This window comes from Cololabis saira, chromosome 16 (genome assembly GCF_033807715.1).
Source record: "Cololabis saira isolate AMF1-May2022 chromosome 16, fColSai1.1, whole genome shotgun sequence".
Taxonomy (NCBI): Eukaryota; Metazoa; Chordata; class Actinopteri; order Beloniformes; family Belonidae; genus Cololabis; species Cololabis saira.
This window is the reverse complement of record NC_084602.1, coordinates 2,061,233-2,084,130: the sequence shown is the minus strand read 5'-3', so window position 1 is coordinate 2,084,130 and position 22,898 is coordinate 2,061,233. Positions and strand designations below refer to the sequence as shown.

The 22,898-nt window shown below is 41.3% G+C and overlaps 1 protein-coding gene across 2 annotated transcripts in view; it reads left to right on the top strand.

Moving 5' to 3' along the window:
• LOC133462256 (neuronal PAS domain-containing protein 3) overlaps nucleotides 1-22,898 on the top strand; it is a 331,973-nt gene that overhangs the window by 65,215 nt on the left and 243,860 nt on the right. For both annotated transcript variants that reach the window (XR_009784244.1, XM_061743401.1), the window contains exon 2: nucleotides 21,656-21,754. Coding sequence is in view for 1 of the 2 variants with exons in the window: in XM_061743401.1 (XP_061599385.1) it covers nucleotides 21,656-21,754 (99 nt within the window). In the remaining variant the exon portion in view is untranslated. The remainder of the gene's footprint in view (nucleotides 1-21,655; nucleotides 21,755-22,898) is intronic.

Sequence of the window (22,898 nt, the reverse complement as noted above, 5' to 3'; positions counted from 1 at the left end):
CCACGGAGGCATGCAGGACACATGTTAACTGTTCCAAACAGCCTCATTTGTCTCTTCTCGATGGGGAGAAGTAGTGATTCTACTCCACGTCCCCCTCGGGTGGCTGGACTTCTTGTCCTGCAGGGCGCTGCTCTCTCTTGTCATCTGTCATCGCTGTCATCTGTGTGCTCAGTGTTCGCAGAACGGATATGGAAGTTCCATCTTCAAATCAAATCACATCAAACTTCTCATACATGAGTAATGCAAAGTGCTTTACATAATAAAATCAGCATTTAACATAAATCATATTCACACACTCAACACCACAAACGTAGTTTGTGGTGTTGAACATGTTACTGGACATTCTTGTGTAATTGCCACGGAATAATTTGTTGTATTTAGTTAATTTCTACAGAAGAATATTTATTAGGGCCCGAGCACTGACAGTGCGAAGGCCCCATTGTATCTGTAGGAATTTTTATCTTTTTTTTTTTTTTTTCTCGACGAAATGAGGGCCTTTTTGCCCCCCTAAACGTGCCCCAAAATTGATAGTTCCTACTTTCTGCTATAACCTTTGAATGGTTTGACATAGAGAGTCGTGGGTGGTGTCATCGAACTCGGTTTTGAGTATTTGACCTTCTTTGGCATGAATTAGCCCCGCCCTTTTTTCTAATTGGTCGATATTTCATAGATCCTATTTTCTGCCATAACTTTTGAATGGTATGACATACAGAGTAGTGGATGGATCGGACTTGGTGTTGACTCCTTCACCTTAATTGTGGCAAATTAGCCCCCCGATATAGAGAGTCGTGGCTGGTGTCATCCGCTAAATGTCCAGGCCTGAAGAATCTACATGCAAGTCATATGCTACAAGCGCTTCCACTGCAGCCTGAACGTGCACAAGGGTGCGAGGGCCCGTTCATCCGTAACGTGCACCCAGGTGTCTTATACATCAAAATGTGCGTCTCCATCCTGCGACAACGCGCATTACTTTTCTCAGTCAAAAGCGTTACCTACCGTGGCGACGCTAGCCGCCAAAAAACGCGCCCACCCTTCATCCCACAATACGGTTTGACGTACATGCACGAAGATCGCTACACACCTGTATCATGTCGCAACTTAAAGAAAAGTCTCTTGGCGCCATGGCCGAAACCCAACAGGAAGTCGGCCATTTTGACCATTTTTAATTAATTGTCGTCATTTTGGCGAAACTTATGCTATTTCTTCAGCCGCTTCAGAGCCTGAACCGTAACGTGCACCCAGGTGTGTTATACATCAAAATGTGCGTCTCCATCCTGCGACGATGCGCATTAATTTTCTCTTTCAAAAGCGTTACCGTGGCGACGCTAGATGCCAAAAAGCGCGCCCCCCTTCATCTGATTGGTCCATATTTGATAGTTCCCCAAAAGTCACCAAATTTTGCACTGAATGAAGTTAACGTGAATTTTATGAGCAACTTTTTTATTCATCATATTTAGAATATATCATATATTTAGAATATATCAATTGAAACAAAATTCTCCAGTTAATTTTTTAAAAGTCACAGAATTCAAAGAAGTGGTACATTGTAATGTAGTGTAACAGTGGCTTTATGAAAGATTTGTTTATCAAGTCTCACAACTGAGTACAGAAACTGAACTAAAACTGAAGCCATTCATCCTTTTGTCTTTTTATTACAGATTTATCTTTAACCTGCTTGTTGATGCTTAACTGATTTGTGCTTTGTTAAAGACGACCTTAACAGTCACTGCTCACGGTTTTTCCTCACGACTGTATTAGTTATTCAAATGTAATGAAATTCAAGCATATATTAAAGGCACTATTAGCATATATATTGTATTGACACAGTGGCAATATGCTCTTTGTATTCCTTTATCTGTTCATATATATATATATATATATATATATATATATATATATATATATATATATATATATATATATATACTGTATATATATATACACACATTGGAACCTACATCATATCCATCAGAGGGTGATGGTGAGGATAACGGATACTCTTTGTGTTTGCCCCCACAGCCAAGAGACGATATTGACGATAAAAAAAATACCAATTCAACTCCACCTTTTTAACTATAAATCTATCACCACATTCAGTTTTTGGAGCCCCCAAATCACTGCTCTAAAAGAATACTAAATGCTACTAAAGTACACCAATTACATTGAATTAATAAAAACCAATTAAATGAGTCCACCTGTACTGCAAAACTGTAATGACTCAGATCCGCCATGTTTGTTACACAAAAACCTCATCAACGGGAATTTATCGTTCGTTCGTTCGTTCGTTCGTTCGTCCGTCCGTCCGTCCGTCCGTCCGTCCGTCCGTCCGTCCGTCCGTCCGTCCGTCCGTCCGTCCGTCCGTCCGTCCGTCCGTCCGTCCGTCCGTCCGTCCGTCCGTCCGTCCGTCCGTCCGTCCGTCCGTCCGTCCGTCCGTCCGTCCGTCCGTCCGTCCGTCCGTCCGTCCGTCCGTCCGTCCGTCCGTCCGTCCGTCCGTCCGTCCGTCCGTCCGTCCGTCCGTCCGTCCGTCCGTCCGTCCGTCCGTCCGTCCGTCCGTCCGTCCGTCCGTCCGTCCGTCCGTCCGTCCGTCCGTCCGTCCGTCCGTCCTTTCTTTCTTTCTTTCTTTCTTTCTTTCTTTCTTTCTTTCTTTCTTTCTTTCTTTCTTTCTTTCTTTCTTTCTTTCTTTCTTTCTTTCTTTCTTTCTTTCTTTCTTTCTTTCTTTCTTTCTTTCTTTCTTTTTTTCTTTCTTTCTTCACGTACGTTGTGTGTCGATTTAACCACAGAACCATAAATCAGCTTTACACAAAAACGTCATCAACGGGAATTTATCGTTTATCGTTTACCGCGAGATGACAAATTCTTACTATGGGGAATTTTTTGGACGGTAAAATATCGCCCATTCCTATTGTTGAGCACAAGTGGTGAACGCCACACTCATTGGTATAAGTCATGTATACAGTATTGAAACATATATAAGCAGTGCTTAATTTGTCCAAGAAGAGGTCCCGGAACATCGAGGGGGTACCCGGGGGGGGGGGGGGTCCCGGGGGGGGAATCCGAAATTTTTTGAGCATAATGCATTTAAATGCATCAATCTGGTGCACTTTGGAAAGCTAGAATAACAATAATAGGGTGGCTGCTGCCTTAACTTACCTTGGAACATAGCTCCGGAGCTTCTCTACCCGGCTAAACTATTCTCCGCTCCTCTGTTTGTGTGTGATGCCGCGTTCCATTTGTCCTCGCAAGTCGGAATTTCCCAGTTCCCAGTCGGAATTTTCAACTGGAACGCCCCTCGAAGTCGGATTTCCTACTGATTGGCTGCATCAACCCCAAAATAACGCCGTTTTAAATCGTACAAACACAATATTGGTATCGTTGGAAAGGGAAAAATGTCCTCTTAATTTTGGGGGGGCTGAGATCAAATTTGGGGGGGCTTCAGCCCGTTTTTTTATTTGTAGTGAGAACATAATCCACACAGCAACCGACACAAATCCATTCATGTGTATGTGTCCGCGGCGCAAGGACCACATTGATTGCGCTGCAGCTGCCCTCATCGCCGCTTGTTGCTTTTCTGATTCGTTTTGAAGAATCCTGCAACTCTTCCTTCTTTTGCTCGCTGCTTGCTCCCCAGATCCAGCAAGTTTTTTTGGTCGGGGGCGTGGTTTGCTGGCCCATCTTTTCATTGCATCAACAAATCTCCGACTCTTTCAAATTACGTTAAATCTTTATAAACAACATGAAATTCTTGGGATTTGTTCTGTAAATGAATTTATGCATATTATTATTTTTTATACATTAAAAAAACCTTTTTATATTATTATTGTTTTATATATATACGAGAGGTGCCGGATCTGCCCAAATAAGTCCCGGAACACAGGGAGGCCAAAATCGAGAGGTGCCGGATCTTGTTCCGGCAGGATCCGGCACAAATTAACCCCTGTATATAAGTTATTAATTCATTGTGTATCCGTCCAACTCATTATGAAACACTCAAAATTAAATAATAAATACATATTGACAGTGTTTGAGTATTTTGACTCAGAATGCAGGAGAAGGGTTTAATAGGTTTTAATAAAAAAGCAGGTAGAGGTGGAAGGAGTGACTGAGGCGGCCAGGGCGGCAGATCCAAGGTGGAGTGAGGCAGGAGAACTGGAGCTGGAGAAAACAGGGGTCAGGCAGGAAGAACAATAAGAAATACTATTTAAAAGGCTGGGGCGGAGATTAACTCTGTTCAATAGTTTACGATCCAACGTTGACTGGGAGTTTCACAGGAGCTTTTGTAGGTTGGGACTGATCGCTGAATGAGGAGCAGGAGTTGGGCTGAGGCCTACAGAGAGCATGACAGACAGTTGAGCAAATACACCGGCGGTTAGGTAAAATTTTGATATGCCAGCATACACTGGCTAAATTGTCAAGATGTGACAGGGCCCTAAGGATTTTGCTTCAGTGGTTTTTATGTTCAAAGTGAGGAAATATAAAAAGCGTGTTGTTCTTGTGCTGTCTTTTATTCATGCTGTCCGTTAGTCTCCTACCAGCCATTTACATTTCCCATGCAGGACAGCTCCAAACTCACATACATATACACACACCCACTGTCAGACGGTCAATGAAAAAGGCATTCCGTTACCAAGAAGACTTGCTACCATGGAAGTAAAAGGGTAAGGTCAGATAACTAAAGAGGAAAAAAATGAAAGAGAAAATGTAGTGAAGATATTGAAAGGGGAAAAATGACAACAAGGGGTAATTGGGAAAAGGAAGATAGAAAGAGGACAGAGGAGAATGAGAGATGGGGAGATAATTAGTAAAGAGGAGAGGAAATGAGTTATGAGTGACTGGGAAAAAGAACAAAGTTAGTGAACTGAAGCAAAAAAAAATGATAATAGAAGAATATGGGTCTAATGTGGAAAAGAAGGATATAGATGAGCAGAAAAAACAAGCACAAGACTGGAATAATTCACGGAGAGTTAAGTGGGATGACATGAAGGGATGTTGTTATAGGCCTATTTCACAGGGGCTTCTGCACTCTCAACCTCTGCATCTGACTGTTAAATTAAACAAAGTACACTTCAAACATATTTATTGTCTCTTAAGATTGAAGTATACATGTGTACATAGAACTACACATGCAATAATATTTTTTTCCATATTAGGTTAAAGGACTGCAATAAATACATTTAAGCTGCAAGCAGCGATGAACGGGCCCTCACACTTATGGCCACCGCCCCCCATAAGCATATCAGAAATGACACCACCCACGACTTTCTATGTCAAACCATTCAAAAGTTATGGCAGAAAATTGGAACTATGAAATATCGACCAATCAGAAGAAGGGGGGGGGGTAATTTGCACCAATTATGGTCAAGGACTCAAAACCATGTCCGATGACACCACCCACGAGTCTTTATATCAAACCATTCAAAAGTCATTGCAGAAAATCGGAAGTATCACATATCGACCAATCAGAAGAAGGGGCGGGGCTAATTCATGCCAATGAAGGTCAAGTACTCAAAACCGAGTCAGATGACACCACCCACGACTCTCTATGTCAAACCATTCAAAAGTTATACCAGAAAATAGGGACTATCAAATATTGACCAATCAGAAGAAGGGGCGGAGCTAATTCAGGCCAAAGAAGGTCAAGTACTCAATACTGAGTCCGATGACACCACCCACAAGTCTTTATGTCAAACCATTCAAAAGTTATGGCAGTGAAAAGTTTCCTAGGGTGCGCTGTTAAGCCATTAGGCCACGCCCATTAATGCAAACCATCGTTCCTTATGGTTCAAGTGTAATATCTCATTTGAAAGCTCGCGACATGTCAGACCAGCACCACAAACTACAAGAACGATGAACAAAAATTATTGCTATGGCCATGTCCTGCATGTTTTAGATGTTGCCTTGCATCATCACACCTGTTCTAATTAATGGTCCTAATTAGCTTGTCACCAATGTCTGCACAACTCTGTTGATGACACAGGTACTTGTATCACGGTGTGCTAAAGCAGGGTAGCATCTAAAACATGCAGGACAAGGGGTCCCGAGGACAAGGTTTGAAGACCCCTGCTATAGACCATTTCACTAGGTGAAATCATCAGCTGTCATGGCTTCTCCTACCGCTGCTATGCTGATGACACCCAGCTCTTCCTTTCCATCCCACCTGGCGACACGGCCGTCTCAATGTGAATATCAGCCTGTCTTTCTGAAAACGTTGTGCCTCAAACCCCACAATACGGTTTGACGTACATGCACAAAAATCGCTACACACTGTATCATGTCGCAACTTAAAGAAAAGTCTCTTGACACCATGGTCGAAACCGAACAGGAAGTCAGCCATTTTGAATTAATTGTGTAATTCATTGCCATTTGTTCGGCCATTTCTTCAGCCACTTCTTCGCCCGAACCGTAACGTGCAGCTAGGTGTGTTAAAGATTAAAATGTGCGTCTCGATCCTGCGACGATGCGCATTACTTTTCTCAGTTACCGTGGCCAAAACCGTAGACCAAAAAGTGCGCCCCCCCTTCATCTGATTGGTCCATATTTGATAGTTTCTACTTTCTGCCATAACTTTTGAATGGTTTGACATAAAGACTCGTGGGTGGTGTCATCTGACTCGGTTTTGAGTCCTTGAACATAATTGGTGCAAATTAGCCCTGCCTCTTCTTCTGATTGGTCGATATTTGATAGTCCCTATTTTCTGCCATAACTCTTGAATGGTTTGACATAGAGAGTCGTGGGTGGTGTCATCGGACTCGGTTTTGAGTACTTGACCTTTATTGGCTTGAAGTAGCCCCGCCCCCTTTTCTGATTGGTCGATATCTGATAGTTCCTACTTTCTGCCATAACTTTTGAATGGTTTGATATAGAGAGTTGTGGGTGGTGTCATCCGCTAAATGTCCAGGCCTGAAGAATCTACATGCAAGTCATACAAGCTTCCACTGCAGCCTCAATGTGCACAAGGGTGCGAGGGCCCGTTCATTGCTGCTTGCGGCTTTAATTTTTCTTGCTGTTGTTGCTGTCGTTTATAGGTCTTTGTTACTTTCAGCTGAGTTAGTGCCGGTGCCGCACGCTTCTGTTGCTTCTCTGCCTTAGCAGTAGCCAACTTTGACAACTTAATATAATCCTTCATGTGAGAAACTTTCAAATGTCTTATCAGCTTCATTTTGTTGAAATACTTTTGTAACATTCCTCCTCGGGGTATTTCCTTTTCACACACTTTGCATACTGAAAATTTGTTGTCCTTTTCGGGCATTGTAAACTCCCATACCGGCGACACCATTTTCAGTGTCGATGCTTTTAGAGAACGCCACACCCCCTTAGGGGACCTGGGTCTGAGATGGGGGAATGCATGCACAGGCGGCGGTTTGTTGGTGTTGCCTGTGTGGATGTCTGCTGTGTGCTTGCTGATGTCCCCGACCACCCCAGTGTGGTCTCCAGCAGGAGGGTCCCCCCTTATGGACCTGGTCCTGCTCAAGGTTTCTTCCCTCCTAAAGGGGAGTTTTTCTTGCCACTGTTTGGCTTAAGGTTTTTCTCCCACTAGGGGAGTTTTTACCTGCCATTGTTTATGTAATAATTGCTCGGGGGTTTATGTTCATGGTCTCTGGAAAGCACCTAGTGACAACTTGTGTTGTATTAGATGCTATATAAATAAAATTGAATTGAATTGAACATCATCGGATCGGCCTGCTTTGAACTATTATTTTGAGAACTCAAAACCGACGCATTATTGGACGATACTGATCGGTTGCCAATCCATCGGTGCATCTCTAATTGTCACACACTTTGGATTTAAAAAAACTAAATAAAAATGTTAAAGTTATTGCCATCCATCTGAACTGATGATGAGTCACAGCAGCAACAGAATAATGGAAAGGAAGGTTCCGTGTAGGGCTGTTCGATTAATCGATTTTAAATCGTAATCGCGATTATGTAATTAGAACGATGTTAAAACGTGAAAATCGTAAAATCGATTTTTCACTTTTTTTTAGTTTTTTTTAATTTTTATTACCTTGTCTGCACACATATTAATGATTGATACCATATTAATGATTGATGGAAATACCTCTCAATACCTGCGCCATGGGAGAGGCTCTTTAGTGTAGGAGGGGGCGTTGTAACATGCCACCGGGCATCCCTCAAGCCAGATGCGGTAGACCGGCTCGTGTTCCTCACAAAAAACTTGCAAATGTGAATAGCAAATGTAATGACTGACATTACACACCTCTACCTCCTTCATGGGTTGCATTATTATTTAGCATGCAAAGACCCAGTTTAGTTTAATTAGAAAATGTCTTGTTTTATTTAATTGGAAATATAACTTACTGTATGTTTGCAAGTGCTGATATGCTGATTTTTTTTTCAGAGATAACACTTTTTATTTTATTATATTTTTTAAAACTTTTTTTCAACTTATTTTACAGAGTTTTGCACTTTATTCATTAATTTTTGGTTTAATAAGAGCAAAGTTTGCACTTAAAGCCCAATGGGGCAAATGTTCAATAAAAAAACAGCATATTTGAAATCATTTCTTTGCCTTTTGTCAATTCACAAAATAATCGTAATCGTAATCGAAAATCGGATTTTGAGAGAAAAAAAATCTAGATTTAATTTTTGGGCAAAATCGAACAGCCCTATTTCCGTGTGACGGAATCCTGGACGTTTCAGGGAGATCAGTGTGAAGGACGCTGCTGCAGTAACTTAGACCCTTATCCGATTACCATCTCGCCAATTTTTTTAGGTTTGAAGTCATCGATCCAAGACTATCAAACTGCTGTCTTTCATGTATGCTTGAGGGCTGATGCCTCACAAAAAAAAAATATTTGAGCCGTACCAGATGCTTTGTTGAGTTGTGCAGCTGAACCGTCGATGTTGACAGGTCTCTTTAAATGATAAAGTGTTAGTGCTAATATAGACTGCAGTGTTTCGTGTCGCACCATCACCTGGGCAGTTCTATGAAAGCGTGTCTTTAGAGAACTGATCACATGCTAATTGGTACTAAAGTCTTTGCTTTTCGTGTTGCGTGTTTGAGGCCAGGCTCGTCATTGAGGGGCTGAATGTCACGTATGCGCCAGCACCTCAGTACGTCGGTATGTATTTGCTGTATCATGGTGGTTTTGTGCCACAGATCAGTGTGTGCTTCGGCAGCTCACCGTACACCTCTGTTTTTTTGGAGAAACATATCAAAGAATCTCTTCGAACAGTGATGTCAGTCAGAGAAAGAATTGGAGCTCAGAGAGAATCAGGGCTTGAGAGGAAGGAAAACGGGAGAGGATGGGGAAAGAAAAAGTGGTAGATTGAGATTGATAGACAGTGGTGTGATCTGTGTCTGAGTCTGCCGGGTTTACTGGATCAGACAGACACTAAACTCCTTTCTGTCTCTCTTTGTCTGTACGTCTCTTCGTCTTTCACTTTATCTCTCAATTCCTCAGCTTTTGTTTAATAACAAAAAAACTGTACTGCATTGTGTTCTTAAACAATATTAATACATTTTACGTGACAAAAAACTCAAAGTCTTCAGCAGAATTACACTCGTGCAAAAGTTAGTGTCACTTTTAATGCTGCTTTATTTGCTGTTGTTTTTTTGTGTACATGTAAACACATACAGCTAATAGCACCATCACAAGGTTAGAGGAGGTTTTGAGTTTACGTCCTTCATCATATACCAGAATCACATGATCTCCTAAACATTTTTAACACATCACAGAAGCTGAACTTGCACCCTCATTTGTGCAGGTGGTTTAACCTGCAACCTCAGAAAACCTCACGCCTACATCAGGCCTCGTTTCCCATGTTTGCTCAAACCTAATACATTCATATAACACATAATCATTCTTCAACAAGACTCATGTCTTTCATCCAAGTGGACCTGTATCGTATCTGCCCGTTGTAAATACTTACCGTAATTAACGCATGTGCCAAGCGCTGCCTCTAGATTAATGACAACCTGATCTCACAAAAATCCGTGAAATGCCCACGACCTCTCACCACTATTTTCCGTGGCACCAACACGGAAGATGGTATAATTCCGTGTGAGCACCACGGATATTGTACCTATGCAAAGTCAATGGGATCCGTTGTCGTGATATATACACAGATTATTACATTATTATTATGCATATATTATTCTTTATTATACTGGCTAAGTTATGAGTTTTCAGGCGCAAGTTACTGTTTGTTACTGTCAGTTTGTAAAAGCATGTTTTTAACGCTGTTTTAACAGTGTTTTAATGGTGTTTTGATGATTTTTAACATAATTTTGACGGCGAGTATTTAACCGTGTTTTCTAGTATTTAACATACATTCGAGTATTTAACCATGTTGTTTGCTGTCGCCATGACGACGGAGGTGGCGTAAGTGATGTGAAATTATTATTTTTAGCAAAAACCACAAGCGTTTCTTACTTCTACCCAATCATAAGTGATGCATTAACCTAACCACACCTTAACCAGAGCGTCGTCCAGCCACAAAATATCCTGTTTAATTGCTTTTGAACCAGGAAGTGGAGACAGGCGATATTTAAATTAATTGTTTTAATCATACTAAACACGGCCAGTTTTCCCTCAGATATCGCGGTTGAAGCCCAGAGAGTTTTACGCTGTCACAGAAGCTTTGAGCTTGAAAATGATGAAATATTAAAAAAACAAATCACAAATCTGATGCGTTTGGACGGGACTAAAAACACAGACAAAATCGCGATAATTATTAATCACCACAGGTCCCCAGATCTTTTTAATCCCATCCAAATGTGGCAGTTGTCATGTTTTCTGCTGAATCCTGCTTCCACCACTCTCTCCCACCGTTCTATCAGAGAAACTGTCTTGTCAGATCATCAAAGTAGGTAAAGGTGAACCAAATGAACATGATCAAACTCAATGTGAAACCTTGAAAATCTTGTGATTTAATGAAACTTGATTCATGAGGTGTTGCGACACCAAGTGGGGACGGATGAAAGCCTTTTCCTAAAACCAAACATCACATCAGATTGTGTCCTTTGTACAACTCATAGTTACTTCATTTACAAGATTTTATTTAGTTTTCATTCATACCTTTTTTATTTAGACTTAAAGGGGACCTATTATGACATCTAATACCTATTTTAAACAGGCCTTGAATGTCTTAAAAACAAGCTTTTGATTTTTTTTGCAAAATAAATTAGAAATTCAGCCTCTGAGCCATGTCTTTATCTTCCCATTCTCTAACCTCATTATCTATGCAGGATTCTGAGTGGGCGGGGAGGTTATGATAATGAGGCTCTGTGCTGATTGGCTGCCTGAATGACGCATAGAAAATGGCGGAAGATCCGGCTGGCGGAGTTGTTGTTGTTGTTCCGGCCAGAGTTAGTTGTGGGCGTGGTTTCCCGCATCGCTCCCGTCGTTACGTAAGGACGGGAGCAGAATCTGAACGGCTCGTAGATCCACATCACACTGGACGGCTCATCCGGGCGGCTGTACAGACACTGCAGAATTTGGTTGCTTTCCTCCTTCTCTGAGTTGGCAGGCTGAGGGGAGACCACTTTATATATGTTAAAGCAAGAAAAAACCTGTTTTTCATAATAGGTCCCCTTTAATTTGTTTTTGACATTTTTATAAAAAAAAATGTATGAATTGTAATCATCTTGGAATTCAAATCAGCAACCTTCATTCAGGTCAGAAGTTTGAGTGATAGTGCATGTGTAACTCGTACTGCTGGAGCTTGTGCATCTGAGTCGTGCCTATGCACGTCCAACTGAGGTTGTTCCTCAGCTTTGCAAATGCGCAGTGCACTGTGGTGAGCGTACCTGTGTGTGGTCATGTGACGGATGTGCTGCTGAATGATTCTACCTATTGCCAGAGAACTGTTCTCGCTGCTGAAAGCAAAGAAATCATGGATAAATCAGCCTGGTACTGCAGCTAAAGAGGTGATTAATAAACATGCCATCCCCACTCGGTGTATGTGCACGTGCGTGTGCGTGTGTGGCTGAGTTCCGTCACTTGTTCAGCCAATAAACAAACTTCACCATGAGTGGATATATGAGTGAAAAAGTAAAACTGAGAGTCCTTATAATTCCCAGCGACGGTGCCAGAAAGGATTTATAAGAAAGTATATGAAAGCATACAGTATATTCCCTTTTTTGTGTTTTATTTCCTTTTTTGCTTGTCCAATTGTCCATCTTTGGATGCCTCTTTGTCTTTCACGTTGTTAGAATAAAAAGAGCGATGGTTGAGGTTTGCCTTTCATCACACTTACGGCTGTGAACGTGCTGCTCTCTAATGGAACTTCATCCATTTCAAATGACAGAATCCATTATGGATGAACTGCTCTGCAGTTACTGTTGCATGCGCTGTATTTATCCTCCCTATTTGTTGATACTGTGTGTGAAACTGAAGCCCGCCGCAGGGTTGTCCATGCAAGGATTAGAGCTTGTAAGACTTTCAGGAAGACACAGAAGACATTTTAAAAGAAACCGGCTACAATTATTTGTCATGAGTCTGCTCCAGGCTCCAGTAATTGGGTATTATTCCACCACACTCCTGCTGCCTCACATTGTGAGGGGGGTCACAATCACTGCCAACTGCATCTTGTTACCAGCTGCTCTGTGTGTGGGCATTTAAGGCACAGGTCTCCAGACATTCAGTGTCAGTTCGTCTGCGATTCAACATGTTCCTTTTCGTTGGCTTCCCTCAACTGATCCCAGATCTTGATCCAGCTTTTTTGACCTGACCCGTTTGACCCAACAACTACTGCTCTCCTGCCCCGGAACATTCTGTCTGTACCTGCAAACCCCAGCTCCAGCCTTTGCCGGTGTGTCAGCCTCTCACAGACCCACTCCAACCACTGGAACCACGGTCTCCACTCAGACTCTCACTTTCCCCATCTCCTTTCCCCTTAATCAATAAAGAACCTTCTGGGTTTCGTGTACGCATCTGGTTCTCCTGTCTCATATTTGACATTATTACAGTTTTAGAACATTCATTACTTCTTTCGAAAACAGAACAAAACTTTGAGACTTTTACTTGAAAACTGCCATTTCAAAGTTGCTTCAACTTCCTGATTGCAAGGGGTTGGATTGTGTTAAAGGCACTCGAAAAGTCCAGGAACAGAATCCTGACAGTGCTGCATCCCTTGTCCAGATGAGAATGGGCTCGGTGTAGGAGGTAGAGTATGGCATCCTCCACCGCTACCTCTGCCCGTTAGGCAGACTGTAGCGGGTCCTCAGCGCATTGTACCTGAGGCTGAGGAAGTGCTGATCCAGAGTCTTGACATCTGGTGTGACGTGAGTGCCACCAGTCGGAAGTCATGGTGGCATGGTGGGGGGTGGAGTGGAGTGGCTGAACCTATCAAAAAAGTTGTTCAGGTCGTTGGCTCTCTCCACGCCTCCCCCCTCTGTGCTGGTCCTTGCTTCCTTCCATGTTCTTCTCTCTCAGCTTCTGCTCCAGAAGGTCGCCTTCTTCTTGTTGAGGACAGCCTTGACTCCCTGTGTTACCCATGGTTTGTTGTTTGGGTAACACCGAACAGTCTTGGTGGGGGCGACCACATCTGCGCATAAGTTGAGATAATCTGTGAGACAGTGAGTCATGCTCTCTATGTCCTTTCACAGGCAGCGGCTGCTTCTGCCCTTGGAGGGATGTAAACACAGAGGGAGACCACTGAATTCCCGGGGAAGATAATATGGCCGCAGGCTAACACCTAACAGCTCCAAGTTAGGGCAACACAACACTGCCTTGACTGCGACATGACCGGGGTTACACCAATGGTTGTTGACATAGATGATGAGTGCCCCACCTTTAATTTTCCCACATGCCTTTGTGTCCCTGTCGGCTCTTACTGCTGTAAATCCCTGCAGTTCCACGTTAGCATCCAGTATGCTATTTGTTAGCCATGTCTCCGTCAGGATGAACAAACTGCACTCCCGATAAATCCGTTGGTTTTCCAGAGCGGACAGCTCGTCCATCTTATTCGGCAGCGAGTCCATGTGACCGCTCCTGCCCTCATGGATACCAGATATACAAAAGACAATAACAGATGAAGTGATACTACAGCGTAATCAGAGGATTCTGTATAATTTTATTCAAAACATTACATAATGCTTATAGATGCTGAGGCAAGCATTGCTACCCAGCTGAACATGTAAAACAATGCGTCACTCTCTAAAGGTGATCACCTCCAGCGCCACCTTCACCTCATTCAGCCTCCGCTTCAAGAGGTTTCGCTGGAGGGCCACTGTCCTACCTGTTTCAGACTTATCCTCAGACCAACGCACCTGATATAAATGAATGGCCGTCCTCGGCGTGTCATCAAGGTCTGCACAAGTCTATTGGTGACGCAGTCATTTGTACCAGGGCTTGTTAAAGCCGAGAAACATCTGAGACATGCAGGACTGGAGTCCCACACCCCGTTTCAATGTTTCAAACTTCAAACATTTCCTCTAAAATAAGATTCAAAGTTTATTTAGACGGGACAATGCATATTCATGAACACTACATTAAGCAGTGTAAATACACCAGGTTTTAGCAAAATTGCTAGTTTCCACCCACAGTCCCCACAAACAACCAGACACACTCACACTCACACCTACGGGCAATTTAGAATGATCAATTCACCTAGCATGCATGTTTTTGGACTACATGGAATATTTCAGCTTCGCCCGGTTAAATATCGAGAATAATTTCAAGGACTCGTCTTCCTTCGTTTAAAAACCCCTTCAATGCCATTGTTGGTTTTAAAAATGTGTTTACTTACCACATGCATGATTATTTTTTACAAGAAAACTTTTTTCACTTATCAAACTGTCCTCATGTTAGCCTATGCATGTTTGAAATGTTCCCAACTTTGTCCTCTTCTACACTCCCCCTCTTTTCATGACTATCAGCTTTCGCTAAATTTATCTGGCAATACATCTTACGTCGTTTCTTAAAACTGGTTAAAGGTTTTTCACCGAAACATTGTGCTGTGCTGCTCTACCAGAGCCAGACTGACCAGCAGAACCTGAAGTATAACGTTCTGAAATGTTGGGTTTAAAGGGTCCGTATGTGGATGTTTATCACATGTAAACATTTGCTGCCCTGTTGATGTCTGAATGCTCAACGAAGTGAGAAGTTACAGACAAAAACGAGTGTTTGTGTGTCTCATGTGTTCTCTGTAACACATTCTCAATCATGTGACATATTCTGAGGAAACTGTTGAGAAACAGCAGAAGGGGCATAAAACTGTGGCTCTGTGCATCCGGGACATCCAGGATTAAATTATGTACCCTTTCTCCTGTGTTCATGTGTGGAAAAGTATGTGTATGTATTCCTAGGTAATGCTCTGATAGCCAATTCCTAATATAGTCGTTCTCTTCGCTGTCTGCAAATTTGACTCTGCCAGCATCCAGTAATACCCTGCTGCCCACACTGCTACCATTTTGGCCTAATGGAGTGTGTGTGTTTGTATGTAGCATGTGTGCGGATGGGTTACTTGTTTGCATGCATATGAGTGGGCCTTTCCCCAGCTGTCTTTGTGTGTGTGTGTATATCTTGGTGTATACCAATCAGTGACTCTGTTTATGCTCAGGTTATTGAATATTTTGCTTGTGTGTGTGTGTGTTGATGAAGGTTTAATGCTTATTAATTGTGAACGTAGTACAATATCTGTGCACGCTTCTTGTATTGATGTACTTTGAGAAAATAGAGCATAAAAAAACAAAGATGGAATTATTGCTTGAAAATAGTTAAGCAAAGGAAAGAATCATGGAATCATCTATGAGGTGAAACAAGGAGAAAGGAAGGAAGATGGATTCAAGGGTGTGAGAAAAGGGTGGGGAGTTTCAGAAGAAGAGACAATAGGAAAGCAGTAGGAGAGGGGGAGAAATGGTGTGGGGACAGAGATTGCTCATAGATATTAAAATGCGAAACAATAAAACAAAGATAATGATATTTTCAAAATGAGAAGTAAAGGAAAGACAATGATATAAGAAGTAATAAACCTTTCTCTGATTCTGATTCTAATAAAGGAAAGGAGTTGCCATGTCCTCTACCTCCAGGGTATTGCTGGAGTCAACACTCCTCTCCAAAATCACCAAATGGACTGAAAGGCTGATACTGACTCTGCATTGCGGCCAACTGTGTTGTTGGCCTACTTGTCCAACAACACAATGTAGCGTTTGAGTGTAGCAAAGTTTCATTAACCCGCAATACATCCAGCTCCCAAATATTCTTGCACAGTAAACGTTACGTTATGTAACATTTGCGAACCCTAACCCCCTCAAACATATTGTTGGACCAGAGTCCTGTGTTGAACATGAAAAGACTTGATGTCAATTCTGAGGCTTAGTTCTGAGGCCTAACTCCAGCCTTGAGTTTGAAGTTATTCTAGTGTCTTGGGTTTTATGCATGTAAGCATGTAAGCAAATAAAAGAGCTACAGTGTCATAAAGTGCTTTTTGTGCTTTTTAGACTGTACTCTTACTTCTTACTGTCCTTTTCTGGTTTAAAGAATAAAATGTTTGCGTTTGAAGGACCTACAGTCTTCTTCGCGGTACCAGGATGTCCACCACGCTGCCAGCATGCACGCGAAGTTGGCAAGAATCCGCAGTACCGCCTGCGCCGTGTTTCTGAGTGCTCAGCTGAGGAAAGACGACACAGACGCCAGCTTCGGTTTTCAATCACCGTTGTAACTTAACTCTCTTTACGTGACACTCCGAACCCCCACCTCACCCATAGCTTTCTTCATATTAGCAGCGTTGTCGCACAAAATTACGTGGAACCATTGCTGCCTATAATCGGGGACCAGAGAGAATGCAGTTCGGCCGAATGTTGTTCAGTAGAGGCAGACATTATCTCACTACTAATATGATCTGATAGAAGATTCCTGAAGTGGTTAATACATAAGCTGGACTTTTGTTTCCCTCAGTTTTCCCTCAGATATCGTGGTGTACAGATATGGAACCCCAAATCTCACATTATCAAAAGCCCTGCTTCTCTAGAGATTTTTAAAATACATTTATCATCTCATTTAATTCACATTTAAAAAATGTCAAGTTTTCTTTTTTTTTGTGTGTGTGTTGATGACCTGTAACTATGTAGTCAAACCTTCTTTGTTTTTGTTTATAGTCTTTGTCTTGTTGTTTTTGTTTTTTGATTTTTTGTAATTACTGTTTTACTTCCTAAATTGAGGGGAGGTCCGTTGCATAAGCCTGTTGGCTTTTTGACCTCTCCTGTCACATTTGTTTTACTATTTTGATTGCAAGTGTTAATTTTATTGTGTGCAAACTAATAAAATAAAATAAAAATTCATTAGAATGGTTTTCTTTGCGATAATAAGGCAGTGAGAACCAAGTGTATCAAGTTAGATTCCATGTGAATGTCTCCCAAGTGACCTAGTATGCATATTGTGGGGCACACTGGAATTCTGTAGTTGATCTCCGTCTAGAACTTCCGTACCGGTGTACAACACCATAAAGCATGCATATAATTATCAGGGGTGTTTTCTGTGCACTATGAGCAGATCTTAGAGGTGACAAAACCCATCTTGAACATCCTTTGTCCTGTATAATGTATATCAAGAACTTTGTACTGTATAAGTTGTTTGGGTTCTTAGTCATAGTGAAAGTATCTAAACATATTTGTGACCAAGAGATCTGGTCGGTGTTAAGAGAGAGATCCACTTCCCATTTTGAAATCGGAAGAGAGACTGAGTTGTCTATTTTGGACACTAACCTGTAAAGTTTTGATAACAACTTTAGGGTGCTTAGGTTCAATAATTCTATTATCCTGGCGGGAAGTTGTAGGTCCAATTGATTAAGTTTATATTTTTTATTTATTATGGCCTTAAGTTGTTGGTATTCTAAATATGTGTTACTGCTAATTCCATATTGAACAGTGAGTGTATAAAAAGGTACAAACTGTCCACCTATGATTACATGCTGTAGATACCGTATTCCTTGGTCTCTCCATTGAACAAAGTTTACCATCTTTTTATCATTTTTCCGGATATCTGGGTTGTTCCATATGGGTTTGCGGTCACATGGAAAAAGTGAGACTTTAGCTACTTTAAGGAATTCCCAACAGGTTGTCAGAGTTGAGCTGATATTAATGCTTTTGAAACATTTATGATGTTTAATGCTTTGACTAATAAATGGTAAATCTGAGATTTCCAGATCATTGCAAAACACTTGTTCTGAGTCCAGCCATTGACTATCTAAAGAATGATTTTTTGACCATTTTAAAATATACTGTAGTTTATTTGCTAGTAGAAGTAATACTGGAAGTTAGGTAAATCTAAGCCTCCATCTCATTCTTAAAATGGCTAGAAATACGTTTCTATACCGTCAAAACGTACAAAGACCGGGTCAAATACAGTATTACAAAAGTAATCTGTAACAATTTGTACGGTGAATTAAGCCAATTTGACAATTCTATGCCACAATGCCTGTTTCCAGGTCTTATTTCACACAACTGACGACAATTACGTTTCTATACGGTCAAAACGTACAAAGACCGGGTCAATGGCAAAAATTACGTTTCCATACCGTCAAAACGTACAAAGACCGGGTCAAATGCAGTATTACAAAAGTAATCTGTAACAATTCGTACGGTCAATTAAACCAATTTTGACACTTCTATGCCACAATGCCTGTTTCCAGTGTGTAAATAAATTCTGATCAATTTGCATGAGAGAAGTTGTTTGTGTTTATCTTATGCACATTTGTCACAGCTGCTGGTTGCAAAAGTGTGTGCTCGGACTCCTTCCTTCACTGTTGTTCTGTAACGTCACCCCTGGCAACAGGCTGGCACATAAGGAATAACGGCTACCTTGAGACTGATTTTGCTGTTCAGTTATTATTTTCCTGATGAGTCAGTTGGTGCCTCGTTTGTATTGATTCATTTTGATAATTCTTTTGATAAGTAATCTTCTTTATTAGTCATTAATAATTATCGTAAGACAATTGTTAATAACTCTTTAATAACTGAACCAGCACCCCCTTTGTGGCACGACAATATGTAACACATTTGAATTACAGGCATCATAAAATGGTACAATGTTGAAAATGTACAACAGCACTTTGAAAGTCGTTCTTGGAGTACTCGTGAAACGTCATCGACACCTGTTGTACTCGTGAAACATCATCGACACCTGTTGTGCTCGTGAAACATCATCGACACCTGTTGTACTAGTGAAACATCATCGACACCTGTTGTACTAGTGAAACATCATCGACACCTGTTGTACTAGTGAAACATCATCGACACCTGTTGTACTAGTGAAACATCATCGACACCTGTTGTACTCGTGAAACATCATCGACACCTGTTGTACTCGTGAAACATCATCGACACCTGTTGTACTAGTGAAACATCATCGACACCTGTTGTACTAGTGAAACATCATCGACACCTGTTGTACTAGTGAAACATCATCGACACCTGTTGTACTCGTGAAACATCATCGACACCTGTTGTACTAGTGAAACATCATCGACACCTGTTGTACTCGTGAAACATCATCGACACCTGTAGTATGCGTGAAACATCATCGACACCTGTAGTACTCGTGAAACATCATCGACACCTGTTGTACTACTGAAACATCATCGACACCTGTAGTACCTGTGAAACATCATCGACACCTGTAGTACGCGTGAAACATCATCGACACCTGTAGTACTCGTGAAACATCATAGACACCTGTTGTACTTGTGAAACATCATCGACACCTGTTGTACTTGGTAAACATCATAGACACCTGTTGTACTTGTGAAACATCATCGACACCTGTTGTACTTGTGAAACATCATCGACACCTGTTGTACTTGGTAAACATCATCGACACCTGTAGTACTCATGAAACGTCAACACCTGTAGTACTCTTGAAACGTTGATACTGTAGTACTTGTGAAATGTCGAAACCTGTAGTACTTGTGAAACATCATCGACACCTGTACTGTTCTATGGTAATGGTGCCTGATAGCAGAACGCCCACCCTCCAAATCTACATTTGGATACTCTAGGAACTATGAATAAACCTGCACTTTGAGAACGGAGAACTCTGTTAGGAACATAAGGTACTATCAGGTCTTGCAAATAATGCGGAGCTAAGCCGTTTTGGGCTTTATACGCAAGTAATACAGTTTTGAATTGGCTTCTGAATTTTACGGGTAGCCAATGGAGCGAAGCTAACACTGGAGAGACGTGGTCTCTCCTGCTGATTCCTGTCAGCACTCGCTGCTGCATTTTGGATCAGCTGGAGCCTATTCAGCAAATTACTTGGACATCCTGCTAATAAAAAATTACAGTTTGTTTGTTTGTTTGTACTGTTTATTCCGAATATGCCAATTACCAGGAAACAAAATATTAAAGCACAGAAAAAACGAAAATATATGACATATTCGAAAAGGAGTGAGAAGAAGCATAGCTTATTAGCTCTCACCCCTTTATCTAGGGGTAGTAATCTAGTCTAGAAGATACAAACGCATGAACTAGTTTTTCTGCATAACTTTGCGAGAGGATTTTCCTAATCTTTGCGATATTACGGTGATGGAAAAATGCAATTTTACAATCCTGATTAATATATGGTTTAAACGACAAATCCTGGTCTAAAACAACACCAAGGCTTCTCACAGTTGCACTGGAAGCCATCACAACACCATCTAATTCCTTCCTAAGATGCTTTGGACCAAAAACCTTTTCAGACCCTCTCCTGTGCTCATCAGGACAAGCCTCATGCTCATAGACTCAGGACCCCCGTCCCAGCCCCACCCCACCCGTCACCCCATTGACACCCCCCACCCCCAGCCCAGGCACCACGAAAAATCCCTCGTACTGTAAATTCTTCTTTGCTTTGCCAATAAAGTTTCTGATTCTGATTCTATGATTGTCGTTGTCGTTGCTGCTAAACACAATGATAATAATAATTATAATAATAATAATGATTTTTTTCTGGACTATTTATAAAGAAAGCAGCTGTTCAGTAAAACAATATGTATATCTTTATGTTCTTAATTTCTCCCACGTATAAGAGTTTTTATCTTGACCAAATAAGGGACTTAGAATAATGGACAAGAATGAATGAGGTTATATTGTTGATGCTTCCTGAAATGTTTCGTCATCCGACGCAGATGTGTTATTAAATTAACATAGACTGATGTGAAAAACGCAAGTGCACTCTCTACAAATGAAAGAGGGTACACTTTAATCTTACATGAATGAAACCAGTGGCCCATCACTTTGGTGTCCTGGTTACTCAATCAAGGTTTTGTATTGTCCCTGTGACTATAACTGGAATCAGAGGAGTTCCACCCACTGAGGTAGAAATGTCCAATTGTTTAGCTTTTTTCCGGTATGAAGAATAATTATTTAGTATTTTCTTAAAAAAAAACTACTTTGCAGTTAAGTGTAATGTAGTCCACAACATTGTGCTGTGTATGATTTTATTGATTTAATAATTTGTTTCTCCTCCTCCTTTCTTGATTTTCTTTTCTTACATCTTCATCATCAAGGTTTCCTTGTTCAACACTTATTATTATGTATTATGGCTGTAATTTATTAGTTTTTTTTGCTTTGTTTTGTTTTGTTTTTGTGTGTGTGTGTGTGTGTGTGTGTGTGTGTGTGTGTGTGCGCATGCGCTTTCGTGTGTGTGTGTGTGTGTGTGTGTGTGTGTGTGTGTGTGTGTGTGTGTGTGTGTGTGCGTGTGCACGTGTTTCACAGTGATCCCTACTGGGAGCGGTCGTCTAATGCAGGCAGCTGCTCCGCCACCCGGCCCAAGACCCTTCATTTGGCTGGCCAGCAGCATACTTCCTCACCATGGTAATGTGTTTGTTAACTCCAACAGTCGTAGTTGTAGAACAAAAGAAGGTTTAATGCATGTTTGTATCCTTGAATTCTACTTGACTGCTAAACTTTCTTCATTTGGTCATTTTATTTATTTTATTTTATTTCTGATATATTTGATCTGAAATCAATGGGGTTCTTTTTCTTCTCAATCTCAGTCAAACATATTTTGTTCCTTTTTGCGATGCCAGGATACAGGATTTGCCCGATATAGTGGCATAATTAGTATTTGCCTTTGCCCGTCGTCTCTGACTGTGCTGATGACATACTTGTTACATGCAACTGGCAAAGTGCTCTGTGCCTTTGATTGTTTCTTTCCTTTTTTTGCATCTGTTTTAATGGCTAATTTAAATGCACTCAACACAGAAAGTAAACCTGTGATGTGTGTGTGTGTGTGTGTGTGTGTGTGTGTGTGTGTGTGTGTGTGTGTGTGTGTGTGTGTGTGTGTGTGTGTGTGTGTGTGTGTGTGTGTGTGTGTGTGTGTGTCTCTTTCGATTAAAGAGAGAAAGAGAACGTAAAAGAATGAGAAGCAATGCATTGCTCATGAATCATAAAAGGCTTATCACACCTGGCACATGTTGTGTTATTATTTTTGCGTATTACTGTGTGCATGCACGTGACATCATTATAGTTCTGTAGAGGATTTGGTCAGATTCACATATAACTGAAAGAAGACAGCACTTAAAAGCTCAGAACGGTTCAAAACTGTTGAGACATTTCTCGTGCTAAAAGCAATATTCAGATCAGAGTAATGCTATGAACCGTCTACATGTCAAGTAGACAGAAATGAACAGAATCAGGGTGGTGAAATATAATTGTAATACTTGGTAGCAATATACCACCGGTGCTTTGCCGTAGTGAATGCCAGAATAACAATAGAAGTGCAAACTTAAAGGGGGCCTATTATGGCATCTAATACTTATTTTAAACAGGCCTTGAATGTCAAAAACAAGCTTTTGATTGTTTTTGCTAAATAAATTAGAAATTCAGCCTCTAAACCATGTCTTTATCATCCCATTCTCTAACCTCATTATCTATGAGGGATTCTGAGTGGGCAGGGCTATGATAATGAGGCTCTGTGCTGATTGGCTGCCTGAATGACGCGATACACCGCTACGGA